This window comes from Ranitomeya imitator, chromosome 6 (assembly GCF_032444005.1).
Source record: "Ranitomeya imitator isolate aRanImi1 chromosome 6, aRanImi1.pri, whole genome shotgun sequence".
In the NCBI taxonomy this organism is placed as follows: domain Eukaryota; kingdom Metazoa; phylum Chordata; class Amphibia; order Anura; family Dendrobatidae; genus Ranitomeya; species Ranitomeya imitator.
The window spans coordinates 356,279,632-356,294,684 of record NC_091287.1 but is presented as its reverse complement, the minus strand read 5'-3'; the positions used below and the strand labels follow the sequence as shown (position 1 = coordinate 356,294,684).

At 40.8% G+C, this 15,053-nt stretch overlaps 1 protein-coding gene across 2 annotated transcripts; it reads right to left on the bottom strand.

The window, feature by feature from the left end:
- Positions 1-867: 867 nt before the first annotated feature.
- On the bottom strand, positions 868-12,121 carry PTGR3 (prostaglandin reductase 3). Of its 2 annotated transcripts, XM_069730959.1 has the most exons (3): positions 11,989-12,121; positions 11,562-11,894; positions 868-2,209 (listed from the first exon to the last, which is right to left on the bottom strand). In XM_069730959.1, the coding sequence occupies exons 2-3, from the start codon at positions 11,813-11,815 to the stop codon at positions 1,285-1,287; spliced, it is 1,179 nt and encodes a 392-aa protein (XP_069587060.1). In that variant the 5' UTR covers positions 11,816-11,894; positions 11,989-12,121; the 3' UTR covers positions 868-1,284. The 2 variants fall into 2 exon arrangements, with proteins under 2 accessions (XP_069587060.1, XP_069587059.1); XM_069730958.1 differs by having other exon boundaries at positions 11,562-12,073.
- Positions 12,122-15,053: the final 2,932 nt, after the last annotated feature.

The following is a 15,053-nucleotide window of genomic DNA, read 5'->3' as shown; positions in this document are numbered from 1 at the left end:
AAATGTCATTAAGACAAAGAGAAAAAAAAATAAGAAACTCTGAAGCTGTAATTATAATATTTGCACATGACAGGACTGTTATACTTGGCCAGGCTTCCCTTTAAAAAATATCCTGGTGGGGATCTACCTTAATTTGAAAAGGCATTATGACATTCCAGCAGGACAATTAAATGTGAAGAATATCTGGGTCTTGGCTGGCTGTTGGGAAAAAAAGCAAAACTTACGACATGTGATTCTGATTCAAAGGGGGAAAAAAAGGGAAAGCTGCAACCATTTATTGCCACAAAGGGCAAACAAAATTCTAAAATTGTACCTGTGGATGGAGCATTGCTGACTGCTGTAAGCAAATAGCGTAGAATAGATCAAATACAGACCGGTGTCTTCAGAATTCCGACGTGATATTTAGCAAGCTTTGTAATACTAGCAACATAAAGCACAGGTCAAAAAGTTATCAAAATATGACCAAAGCGGCCAAATCTAAAGCATACGCAACAATTTACAAAGAGTTAAAATTCTGGAATTAGACCAAAGTACATGTCTGCATCGTTCCTAGTAATTGGGCAATTGTTTGATGTCTGAAAGAAAATGATCAGCTTGTTAGGTTGCGAAGTTGAAACAACGTATTGTCAAGCAGCACGGAGCAGAAATTTATTTTGGATCCTTAAATATTTTTATTTGTTTTTGCAGAAGACCTCACGTCAGTTGCAAAGTCTTCACAGAGGGGTTTTTCGACACAAGTAATGTTTTTAACACCGGCATCTTTATACATGTAGAATAGGTTTGAGATTTGTGAGCAAAAAAAAAAAAAAAAAAAGAAAACTCTTAAGAGCCGGGTGTGATTCTATAAAAAGAGAAAAACTCCATCGATATTATTTCATGTAGTTTATTTTCCAACGGCAATGATAATGAACTCCAAAACATCGGAAAAAGTATATAAAATATATTTCTTCATAACAGTTTATATATTAAGCACTTTTACTTTTTTTTAGTTTTTATTTAATTACATATCAAACAAGGTAAATCATCCTTTACAGAAAAATATGTGCAATAATGATTAAATCTATTTTATTTATTATTGTCATTTATTTAGGCACTTGTAAAGTTAATTGATACAAAACCAATGAGGTACCTTAACATTCAATAGGCTGTTTTTTGTTAAATGAAAACATTTTAGCGACACTTAGATACTGATTTTTAATATACTATCCATTAACGACAACATGTTTTAGACATTTTCCGGCAGAAAGGACCATTTTCAATGTGATTTATATCATTGTTCTGTTTTTACAGCTTGCTGTTGACAAGATGAGGTAATTCGACTACAATTTTCCCAATGTTTTTCCCTGTGTACATATAATCTACAGCCCGGAACACAGACTCCAAACCAGTAAATTTGCCTTCTGGTGATTGTTCTCCGTGATCCACCCCACACAGCAGTTTCCCACTTTGGTACAGTTTCACCAAAGCCATTAATGCTTCCTTGTATTCAGGCATAAAATGGGGCAAGAAAAAACCATGAACACTGGCAGATTTGCGTAGTAAAACTGCAGGTAAAGCACTTGCTTTAATGGGCAACATACCACTAGATGTCTGATAGCCAGAAATAAAACCAATTATGATAAGGTGACCCTCTGTTGCCAAACAGTTGACTAATGTATCGAACATTTCCCCTCCAATAGACTCATATACAACGTCTACGCCCTCAGGAAATTTTTCCTTTATGACTGAAGCCACATTTTCAGACTTGTAATTTATGGGTAGATCACAGCCGATAGACTTTAGGAATCGGGCCTTCTCTTCAGAAGAACATGTCCCAATAACATAACATTTGGCATGTTTTGCAAGCTGCACAGCAAACTGTCCTGTTCCGCCAGCAGCAGCAGTCACGAGAATGGTCTTATCTTCAGACAAGTACCCAAATTTTTTGAGACTAATATAAGCGGTTGTGCCACTGACGAGCAACGTTAAGAGCTCTGGTTTTACTAAAGGCACGGGAATAGCAATATTAGCTGGTACAGTTGTATATTCAGCAAAAGAACCATTTTTAACATATGCAACAGGTTGGCCAACGGTGAAATTTTTACTAGCACTGAGCCCTAGTGCTACTATTTCACCGATTCCTTCAAATCCGATATCAAAGGGAGGCTTTACAGATGTGTCATATCGTCCAGATGAAAAGTTTATATCCGATGCATTGATACCAATGAATCTAGAGGCAAAGAAAGGAAAATGTTAAGCAGTAGAATTTCATTTTCATGATAATAGTACTATTTTATAGCCATTATACAAAATGATTGTGTTTACAGTAAGATAGACATTAAAAGGATTGCCAGGGGAGTAAAAATGTTTAGAAAATGCTGATAGTGTGAAAAATAATCGAATCATTACTCATCTCACCGGTCAACCACCCTATCTGATATTACCTGCTTCATCACTGTTCTCTACTGCTTGTTGCAGCTCGGTGTATCCAATCTCTGGTAAACCTATACAATTAAGGCCACTTTCACACTAGCGTCATACTCGGCCCGTCGCAGTGCGTCGGGCCGACGTACCGACGCGTACTGTGGATGCGCCGCACAATGGGTGCAGCGGATGCATTTTTACAACGCATCCGCTGCCCCATTCTGAGCTGCGGGGAGGAAATGGCGGACAACGCACCAAAATTTTTTTACAAGCAACGTTTTTTGGTGCCAACGGTCCGCCACAACACGACGCAACCATCGCACGACGGTTGCGACGTGTGGCAATGCGTCGCTAATACACGCCTATGGAGAAAAAACGCATCCTGCAGACAACATTGTCTGCAGTGCACGACGCTAGTGTGAAAGTAGCCTAAGTGACTAGCGGCAGTGATCACGTGTCCCTCCGATAAGACATTCTCACAGCAAGAGGGAGTAGAGACCAGCGGAGGACCAGGCTACGCTGAGCAAGCATAACCAGGGATGAAAGAGGCAGGTATTGATTTTTTTTATCTAAAACTATTCTGAGCAGTTTTGAAATATTGTATACCCCCTGTTTAGAGAACATAGAATAAGAATGTAAGAAAATATCTACATGACATGTAAAATACATTCAAAGTAATGCTTTTTATATATGATAATATGTAACAATGGGATCTTTGGAAGTCATTTATAAATCTTTAGTTACCGCTATATATGATACATATGACTGTGCAAGGATTCTCTATATTTTTAGAGTAGGGAGAGGGAAATAAACTGCTGCTAGAAACTTCTGACCTAGACGACCTCCCATAAAATAGGATCAGGCATGTTGAAATTAATGGAGAACGGTCCCCATACCCATAAGCTTATTGGCCGAACCTGCTGATAACCGGCTTTCCATCACTATTTTAGGGATGCATCTAGAACCCGACAGAGGTAAATCAACATATATTATCTTTTATCTTCCTAACTAAACTGTTGATGGCAAATATATCCTTTTACATTATCATCTCACAATAATTTAATTTGTTTTGTGAGACGGCATATGGGGTTGCCATAGGCTGTGTAAATTCACTTTGCTTAACTAATAACCCCATAACCCAACATCATCGTCCTATTTCAGCAGGTAATCTAGCATATTTCTTTTTTTTTTGCAATTTAGTAGACACAGCCAAGCTTCTTTTTATTTGTAACATTTTGCGAGTATAGTTGCCCTTGTACTTATGACATCTTGCATTGGTTGCAGGTTATATGGTAGAGTGTTCATGCTACAAACTTCCTATACCTCATTCCAATGGCATTGTACAGGGATGAGGTCAAGAGACCGTGTAAACCAGTGAAGTATGCAAAAGTGATTGTCATGTTCCATTTTGTCCATTTTATCCTATGATGCAGGAAAGACAGTGACCTTGAAGAGATGACACTGGTCAGCAAAAATGTATAGATATGCAGTAGCATTCAGACAGTGATGGTAGTGGAGTAATGGAGATGGGAATGCTTCCTTAGTCCAATTGCACAGTTTGTACCCTTGACACCAGGCAAGATAGATCTATAGCATCATATATTTACTACAGAGTTGTTTCAGAGCAAAGGTGATGTGTGATTATATGTGCAGCACAACCCTATACATGTTTTGCTTATTGCAACCTCCTTGTTTACATGTATAACATTTTATCAATATATCTTTTCAACTTTTGCAAAAGTGAACCTATGTTGAAGCAGATGACGCAAAAAAATGTATTATACACAGTCAAGCTAATGCCATTTCGGGCAGATGAGAATTTAAACATGTCACCAATTCACTACTGATGGTCTAAAGGGTAAGGTTTCACCTTAAAGGAGACGGCCAAGCTGACATACGAAGACAAAAGGTTACCCAGTGCTCCCTGGGAAATAAAATATGCAAATGGCCTTTTCACAGAAGACGAGAACAGGGTCTCTAATGTCATCTATTGGAAGTTGCAATCCTATAAATTAAATAAAACCCCTTAACTGCTTTTACTCAAAACTTTGTATATAAACCCAAGCCAGAATCTCCAACTAGTACAGAGTTCACGTCCCTTTAAATGCACATTAGAAGACTGGTTGGTTGGGTAAGAGGTCTTCGACAGGGGTCGAAAGAGTAACATTTATCCTTAGGCCGGGGTCACACTTGCGTGTGCAATGCGAGAAACTTGCACAAGTCTCTCACATCAATACCCGGCACTGCTGCCGACACTCGGGACTGGAGTGTGTGGCTGCTTGTATTTCTATGCATCTTAACACTCCCGTCCCGACTGCCGGCAGCAGTGTCGGGTATTGATGCGAGTTTCTCGCATTGCACACGCAAGAAGGACCCCGACTTAAAGTGCCCTCCAAGCTAACATAGGGATTACTATAGGCCATGCAATGCTCCCTGGAAAATAAAATAAGAACATTGAAACAGCTACATGCAAAGGACATTCTGGCTTGACTTAAAAAAACCCTACCCTGTGTGCTAGTATGTTAAAGGGGGAATACTGCCTTATGCCACTTCCAATAGGGTGGCACTACTGCCTTATGCTAGTTCCAATAGGGTGGCACTACTGCCTTATGCTACTTCCAATAGGGTGGCACTACTGCCTTATGCTACTTCCAATAGGGTGGCACTACTGCCTTATGCTACTTCCAATAGGGTGGCACTACTGCCTTATGCTACTTCCAATAGGGTGGCACTACTGCCTTATGCTACTTCCAATAGGGTGGCACTACTGCCTTATGCTACTTCCAATAGGGTGGCACTAGAGCCCCTGATCTCTTCCTCTATAAAAAAGGCTAATTGTATAACTGACTTATTATTGAACATCATCAGGATATCAAAGCTTTTCTGGCATTACTACTAGAATTTAAGACCATTGTGGCTAAAAATAATAATCTTAAGTGTATGATGTTTAGCGGTCTTTACTCATTTATTATGAAAAAGGCTGGCCATTTTATCTTTATTTTAACAAATATGTTGTGGAAATGACATGACACTAATAGTATTATAGACTCTCCTCCTGTACTAGTTGGTGTAGCCGTCCTCAGACTGTACAATTCTGTCCTCACTATGGCTGCTGATGACTAGATTTGTCCATCATCCTCAAAGTGAAAAGCAACTTGTCCATGCAGAGTATTTTTGACTTGAAGGAGGCCAATGGTCAGGTCTGCTGACAAGCTTCACCATCAGCAGCCATTTTGTGGACAGCAAAGCTGTGCAGGCCGTGAGGAAGGCTCAGTAACAAGAACAAGGCCTGTGATACTTATATTATAAAGTACAACATTGTGCCGCTGACACATTTGTTAAAATAAAATGGCCAGCCACTTTAAAGACTATTTTCAGTGACAAACCAATATTTGAGCCATGTAAGAGATTTAACATACCCGTTTTTTTTGTCCCTCCTGCATCTCTACGCTAAATTAAGCTTAAATAAAACCTGTGACCACATGTCACAGATAATAGGGTTAATCTGCAGGTAAATCACATTCAATTCCTGTTTAGCCAGCTTACTGGAACAGTGGCTGCAGGGGCAAGTAAGTTTTATTCTCCCTGCAGCCGCTCGCTTCCAGTCTTCAAGGCAGTGCAAAGAGCTGTTGCAGTCACCACTTTCTATACTGTCAGCACGTTGTAATCACTCCTCGACACTGACAGTTTCCCCTGCACACGCTGTAAAGAAGGCTGTCAGTCATTGTGCAGAGGAGTGAATACGGCCATGCTCACTGTATACTGTGCGGTGACAGTAACAACCCTCTGCACCTCCTTGATTCCAGGAAGCGAGCAGCTGCAGGGAGAATGTAACTTCATGTTTTGCTCTAGCATGCCGGCAAAACACTATTTACCTGCAATGTATCACTTTTTCAGCAGGTAAATAGCATTTCTGAATATGATAAGTTCTTTCAATGGTCAACATTGCAAACAATAATTTAAGTAGGTGACTGGGTGTGAACAGGAGCAGGATGGGTTCCAGTCCTGAGCTATATTGACAGGAGACATGTTTGGACTCAGTGATAAAATTCTAATTTTTGTAGAAAAAAGTGGCAATGTGCATAGTGGTCTTGTTATAGTGGGAAGGAAACATTGTGGTGACTTATGGAAAACACTGTGCAAATATACTTATAACAGCCATAACGTCTGTTTTTTGGCACCAGGTTGACCTTACTTTAATTCCTAAAAACAAGAAGATATTTATATTAACAGAATAAATGTTTATCTATGGGAAACATCTTATTAATGATAATTGTATTTATGTAGCCTAGTGTCCAGGCACTAATTCTGGGATCCCACTTCTCTGTCCCTCCTTAATTATCTGAGCATGATGTGTAAAGGAGATGTGGTTTCATTACATTTTATATAACAGTTGCATATCCCATTATTTGACTCAACGGTAAAGTAAATGATTATAAGACTTTCTTTTCGAAATGTCCAGGTTAAAATTTAAAAAAATAAATTACAAAAATATGACAGTATGCTAGAAGAAAATATGTACATTAAAAGGTATACGTAAGACGAAGGAGTGAAAACCAGATGACCTGTAAGTATATAGGGCAAAGAATGTATCACTGCATAATTTGCCATAAAATTCATTGACAATACTGTATAAAAATACATTAATATACTGTAGAATTTGCATTATTATGTAGCAAAGTGACTGCCTACAGAACATGTCTGAAGCTTGTAAAAATATATTGCAGGAATCTGAAAAAAAAAATCTGTTTTGAAGGATTAATTCCAATTTAAAAACACAATGGATGGGGATTAAAAAAAAATAAATAAAAAATAGCATGCCGCTATATTATCCTATCAAAAAAGCTTTTTAGATAGGATAATATAATTGATTTTCAGGAGACTTAGTATTTTGTGCCCAAAAATATTGGATATTTATAGGGCGGACCTGTAGGAATTTGCAATGTAAAGCATACCATATGCACCAACATGGCGCAAGCCTTTTTGACCTATGTTATAGACTACTGGTTGCAACTGGCATTCTTCACCATTTTTTCCCACATGCAAGAAAAAAAAAAAAATTCAGGGGGGGGGTGGGGGGTGGGGGATTTTTTTTTTCTTAAAACCTTAAAATTGTCATTAATAAATGACTCATCCGCTTAAAAGTGACAATTTGTTCCCCAACATAAATGATACATTTAATATAGCGTGTCGGCATTAATTGAAGACATTATGCATACATCCTAAAAGTTGTCAATTACACAGGGAGGCTAAGTATCTCAATAAAAATGGCTAAATATTGTGATTGCAACTTAGAAAAAAAAAAAGTCAGGGAGACCAATGTAGAAATATTAACCCTCTGTGGTCTTGCCAAACGCTCTGTTGTGAGTATTCCAAACTGAACTCAATCTCTATATACACATGCTACAGACACACCGGGGACTGAATGGCCAGAGGGAACACTCCCATTTCCACACAGCCTCTTTTAAAAAGTGAGAGGTGGGGGACTGAGGAAGCTGTGGAGGGAGGAGAGGTAGGGGCACAGCAGATTAACCCGCATAGTGTTTGAAGTGTCAGCAAACAAGCTGCAGGCACCTCCAACTGTAAAAGGGGTTAATTGCTGAGAAATAATAATAAATCACAGTCTGGTATGCCCACCTTTTGTTTGCACCTTCCTCAACACTGATAGGTCACATTGTGGTCACTAAAAAAAAAAAGATCCATTCCATTTCTGGGATTTACAGAGCTAAAACAAGAAAGTGCAAAGTTAAAGAAACCATGAAATATAACAAATGAATAGTTGTCCGGAAATGACTGTACTAAAAAGCAAATATAGGCGATAAGATAAGGACTTTAAATTAAAAAAAGGGGGGGGATTTTATGGTACAAGATCTCGGAAGCAGAACACGAACAAGTCTCCGTGGTCATATATTAGTGTCAGAAACTGTTCTTTTTGTCGTGTCTAAGCAAAGTAGATCCGAATCAGAGCGAATACATGTACGTTTGGAAGGGAGAGCGACGATTTAGTACATAGCAAATGTATGTACCGAGGCCAAGAACGATCAAGATCTGTCTGCATCATATGAAAGTTTGGGGCGAGAAATCCCTCTCCTTCATGGGTCAGAAGCATAGTGTGAAGATAGGCAAAATGATGCCCGTTGAAATCAGACAGGGATAGCTCCAGGTAGCGGATAGAACAGGTCACGTTCTTGTGGCTGTCCTCAGGAAATAAAGGTATGGTCTAGACTAAACATCTAATATCATGCGGAGTCAAAATGAGGAATACAGTTAGCCTAAAGTATGTTTGGCACCAGAAGAAACCATATATCTATTAGTGCAGACATTGTTTAGGAAACGTTTGTACTATTGGGAACTCTCAGTTGTATAGATTTACATAAAATATTATAAGATACACCTTTAAATGTCCTCCTCAATACTTACCATGCGCATTTAGTATTTGTGTAACGCAGAATGACAAATCACATATTTAGCTAGCTTCTCTATGTTTATATGTTGGAATACATTTACCGCACATTCATTTCAGAATTGGAAATATTTTCAAAAGTACAGAAAATATTTCTAAAATTGGCAAAATGGGGGAAAAAAAATAAAAATATTAAATTGGTTGGGACCAGTAATCCGTACGTAATATGTGCATATTTAATTACAATTGCTTGCACGTTTTCAAAGAAAATCAGCAACAAGAAGAAACAGTTGTCGAACTGCGTAATCATTGTAATCACTTCGATTTCATTCTCAATCTCTGGCCTTTATCATCAAACTATGTTAGTGGCAATTATATTGTGAAGAGGCGAGCCTGTACTATTTGCCAGTCAGGATTATTTATACACGGCTATATAAACATAACTGTGGTGGAAGGGTTACACACCCGTGGACAGGGCATTATTAGTGATGCCAAAGAGCTGGATGACGAGGGATTTTTCATAGGTGTCTCTAAGGTATGCCGAAAATTAGTAAATATCAAACCTTGCTAAAAACAAACTTTGTAAATATCGAAATTTGAAAAAAAAAAAAAAAAAAAAAAAAAAAGCAGAAATAATCAATAATGCGTGCTATCAGATTATGCATCTGGTTATTACTTTTGGAAAAAAAAAAATTGGGGGGGGGGGGGAATAAAACTGCTTGATGCAATAAAAAAAAAAGAGCATAATAATACTCATTATATTAGAAAAAAATATTTGTAGTGCTAGGTGTGTAATAATTTATCATAATTTAAAAAAAAAAAACTCCCAAAAACATGAACTAAGGTAAATAGAATAAATTAGGGCATTCTTCAATTTACAGGCCAGTGATGTGCACTTGTATTTGAAGGAACAAGTCTTGAGGTTAGCTTGGGTTCAGTGAAATATTTACATTTATGGCAGCTGTGTGGCTACCGACCACTCAATACCGGGCAAAAAAAAAAAAATGGCGACAAGTCCCATAGAAAAGGTGGCACCTCTTGCCACACCCTTCTATTAGTGAGGGTTAGAGCTGCAGAAATGAAGTATATATTTATAATTCTGCACGTATATTTACATGAATAACTATACTTGGGCTATGTTCACACTGTCAGTATTTTACATCAGTATTTGTAAGGCAAAAATCAGGAAAAGGAACAATCAGAGGAAAAGTATAACAGAAACATGTGCACCACTTCTGTATTTATCACCCACTCCTGGTTTTAGCCTACAAATACTGATTGTGTGAACCGTAACCTTAAGTGTGCACAAGCATACACCTCACTCGTGGAGTTTTTGCGCAAGGTTTGCTTATTAATTTTTAATTTTTATTTTTAAACAAGAGTAAAAATCAAGAAAAGTTGTCACTGAAATGGACGAATATATATATATATATATATATATATATATATATATATATATACATATATATATATACACACACTCACATATCTAGGTGTATAATTTTTTTTTTTTTTTGGGGGGGGGAGGGTGTGTGACGTGTGATGGAGATGGGGGCTCATCCAGAATTCTGCTTATGTTGGCTTTGAATGGCTCTTCAAACAATGTCCTCCATGGGCCCCGGTACAAGTATTACATTGTTTTCCATGGTGGATTGTTGAAATCATTTTCTTTTGCTGTGGACATAGAGTAAATAAAAAAATAAAAAAACAACTGTTGTATATAATGTATGGATATTCACTCATGTTTCTATTCCATACCTGGTGCATATAACATTGGTGTCTAATGATAAAAAGAGCAGCTTGACCAGTAATATTAGTTTGATAAATGACGATATTTGGGTAGAGGAGCAAACGTGTGATTGTAAACTCAGATTCTCTTTGACTCCTAGTAACAAATGGTTAACTTTTTAATAAGGGAATTAAAAAAAATGACAAAGCCTAACAGATAAGATTTATGTGTTTACAAAATACAGATCGGATATAAAAATACACACACAAAAAAAATCTGCAATGCTCTCCTGTACCCTGGTAACTTGTGCATCTCCCAGGGGTAGGGAAGGCGAAGATCAGGATGATGGGCATGGGGCTGTTGGGGGCCGTTGGGGGCTGTTGCTCGCACTGATCTCCTTTCCTATTGATTGAGTGCTTCCTAGGGTTAGTGATGCGCAGAACAAGCACAGCTCACTCGCCAGCATCCTGGGAGGGACTGGACACCATGCTCTGGGTTATCAGGTGCTGTACCCTCCACTATGTGCTATTCCTGCAGGCCAGGTAAGAAGAAGAGTCAGGGCATGGTCTGTACAAGGCGGAAGCTGGCAGGGCGCTGAGAAGAATGATGGGAAAATAAAACCAACAGTCGCCAGATGGCGGCTGCTCCAACTTATTTTGGGATCACAGGAAGGAAGAGAATGAAGCTGGCCTGCGAAGGAGAGAAACAAAACAAGGCTTAGTGAGGAGTGAATGGGGATGGCTAGATGGGCTGACGTGTAGGATGGACAGGACAGGGTGGCAGTGCAAGGGTTACTGCCTGCCGGGATGGCACAGTGATGACCCTGGAGGTTCCTTCCAACTCTAACATTCTCTGATAATGAGGGGTATGCCCGCACCCCCCCTCACATAGACCATAGAGGGTCTCCCATAGATCTGCTGAGGGGGCGTGCCGGCCTAGCACACACTGTGGGACAGGGAAGGTGCCAGGGTAAGAATGGCAACTGTGGGCACTGGTATAGGTGACATACAGGAAGATGCTGCTTACCGGTTCCTGATGAGGAGCTCTCCATCCCCTGGCACGGGCACTGGCACATTGGGCATTAAAGTCACAGCCTTTCTGAAGTCTGGGCTCAGCTGAGTGACCACCAGCTTTTTCATAGAAGTGGGGATATTGGAGCCATGGAAATCCACAAAGTGGTGGGAGTAGGACATGTCCAGAATGGGCCGAGCAGCAGAGATCAGCGGCCAGGTCCTTGTGCCCAGTAAGCCGAGCCCCGCTCTGGCCCGCAGCATGGCCATGCACCCCGAGCAGGCCGCCCAGCAGCACCACAGGCCGGATCACACGCCCGGCTGCCGCCGCACAGGCAGGGGAAGCGCTCTGCAAGAGAAACAAATCATTAGGCGGGTCTCCCAATGCTGAACTGACACAGCCTTGCTAGTGCTGCGTCCTCCCGCCCCTTTCTTTCCCAAACCTTCAGAAAGGAAAGTGGAGAGGGAAAAAAAGCAGCAGCCAAATCCCCCGGAGCGGATCTTCCCCTGCACCGTCACTACAATGAACCAGGAAGAAAGTTGAGCCCTGGCTCCAGCCTCCCCCTGTCTGCAGCAGCGCAGCCCGGTCTGCCTCACCACGCAGGGTTAATCGCACTATCTGGACGGGCAGTTGTTTATTTGCTGTAATCGCTGAAGAGCCGGCAACTGCCCGTCAGCCACAACACACAGCGGACTGACGAGCAGCCATTAACCCATGGCAGGCAGGAAAAGCGCCCTATATAGATATATGTGTATATATAGGAAGGAGGAGGGTGTGTATTGGGAGAGTCTCAGGGTGTTAACCCTCCGTGGTCAGTAAGCTTAGAGGAGCAGGTCTGCTTGTGACCCCTCATGGTGCCCAGCAGTGGTTGTCTCCTCCTCTTCCCTCAGAAGCCAGCTGCTGGGGAAGCCTTCATGTCTGGAGGTGGGAACCTCTACCTCACAGGGACCTCTAGTGTGGGGTCATGGCTACCAGAATGCTGCACGTGTGCCCACTGCCCTCTCCATGGACCCCAGAGCTAGCAAAAACCCTGGCACTGCCCTCTGCAGCATTAACCTTTTCCCCGCTGGCCTCCCCTCACCATCACCTGACCTAAGTGCTTTGCTTAATCTTCAAAGGGACTAGATTAACTGTTTCATGGCAGCAGGCTCCTGCACACAGGAATATGTAGGCTATGTGCACATGTTGCGGATTAGCCTTTGTAATTTTTTGTGCGGATTCTGCATCTCTTGGCAGATAACGCAGGTGCGGATTTAATGTGTTTTTTTTTGTGCGGATTTATTGCGTTTTTACCCCTGCGGATTTCTATAATGCAATGGGTACAAAAACGCTGCAGATCCGCACAAATAAATGACATGCTGCTTCTTTTAATCCGCAGCGTTTTCCACACGGAATTTTCCGCACCATTAGCACAGCATTTTTTCCCCATTGATTTACATTATACTGTAAATCACTTGCAGATCTGCATCGTTTCTGCTCAGAAAAAAAGCTGCAGATCCACAGTAAATCCGCAATGTGTGCACATAGCCTTAGGCCACTTTCACACTAGCGTCGTACGACGCACTTCGCAATGCGTCGTTTTGCAGAAAAAAAACGCATCCTGCAAAGTTGTCTGCAGGATGCATTTTTTTCTCCATGGGCTTGTATTAGCGACGCATTGCCACACGTCGCAACCATTGTGCGACGGTTGCGTCGGACAGTCGGCACCAAAAAATGTTGCTTGTAACGTTTTTGGTGCGTCATGTCCGCCATTTCCGACCGCGCATGCACGGCCGGAACTCCGCCCCCTCCTCCCCGCAACTCAATGGGGCAGCGGATGCATTGTAATAATGCATCCGCTGCCCCCGTTGTGCTGCGTTGTGACAGGATGCGTCGGTACGTCGGCCTGACGCACTGCGACGGGCCGACGCTAGTGTGAAAGTAGCCTTAGTGATTTCAGGTTTCCATTACATTTAAGGGAACCAAGAGAAACAAGTTGCTTCCAGCAAAGGGCAATTAGGCTGAAATACCAATAGCTAATTATTACTTCTCTTTAATCCTTACATACATGTCACATGTAACATGACACTACTGCACTAATTGAAAACGCATTGTGTAATGGGGTTTTCAAGGATATGTCGGTTGTACCACTCTGATAGGGTTTTGTTATATCCGGGATATTGAGGGTATGTGCACACGTTCAGGTTTTTTCGCGATTAAAAACGCTATAAAAACGCATGCATCATGCATCCTATCATTTAGAATGCATTCTGCAATTTTTGTGCACATGACGCTTTTTTCCACGAAAAAAAAAACGTTTTTCACGCTATTCTATGTATTTGGAAAAAAAGCAAAAAAAAACGCATAAAAAACATGCAAAAAACGCATGCGGATTTCTGGCAGAAATGTCCGGTTTTTGTCAGGAAAATTTCTGCCAGAAATCCTGACGTGTGCACATACCCTGAAAGCATTTAGGCTATGTGCACACATAGAATGGTCCTCTGCTGATTTTTCCGCAGCGGATTTGATAAATCCGCAGGGCAAAAACATTGCGTTTTTGCTGCGGATTTACCGCAGATTTACGGCGGTTTTTGTGCGGATTTCACTGCGGTTTTCTATTATGGAGCAGGTGTAAAACCGCTGCGGATTCCTCACAAAGAATTGACATGCTGCGGAATGTAAACCGCTGTGTTTCCGCACGTTTTTTTTTCCGCAACATGGGCACAGCGTTTTCGGTTTTCCATAGGTTTACATTGTACTGTAAACTCATGGGAAACCGCTGCGGATCCGCAGCAAATTCCGCAACGTGTGCACAGAGCCTAACCAGAGTAATTTATTTTAATATTAGGTGCGTGTTCACATGCAGCAGACGAGTTACTAACGTTTCTGTTTTCTGGGTTTGAATGAGGTTTGTAAAATTCCAGAAATGAGCTTACTTCTAGGTATAGGACAGATACAGAGAATTCTGATACATTTGTATTGCGCATATCCTAGATGTGCCAAACAGTGTGAAACATCAGTATTTTGGGAGGATTATTGATTATACTAAAGCTGTCATACCCTGTAATAAGAATATTAAATGATACACTATATTTTTGGGGAGAGTTCACACATTGCAGATTTGGTCCGTTCAGGGTCAGCACATGGATTTCTTAGCCATAATTCCGAAGAATGGGACGTTCACAATAACTTCATAGAATATTATGTACAAGTCTAATTTATTGATATGAATGTATCATATTTTGCGAATAAAGTAAAAAATGTACAGCACCGACATAATCCAAAGCATTGTACAACAGAAGGAAAAGTAGCCGGCCCTTAAATAGGGGTCCTGCAATGTTAGGACCCCCCAGTTCCTTGCAATCGCAGAATTCCTAGCGTGAGGCTTGTCTGCTATTTAATGAATGAGCATAAATAGGACTAAAGTCTGCGATCAGCGCTGTGACGTTTGTGCTCTCCTGATGTATGAAGCCTTCTTTAACATTGTCTTGCTGTTTATCTTGAAAGAGGGCTAGAGAGGGAGAAACA

Coding starts and splice junctions, on each gene's coding strand:
- PTGR3 (XM_069730959.1), bottom strand. CDS start 11,815: ATGGCCATGCTGCGGGCCAGAGCGGGGCTCGGCTTACTGGGCACAAGG. Junction 2,210..11,561: donor GAGCTCCTCATCAGGAACCG/GTAAGCAGCATC, acceptor CTTTGCCTCTAG/ATTCATTGGTATCAATGCAT.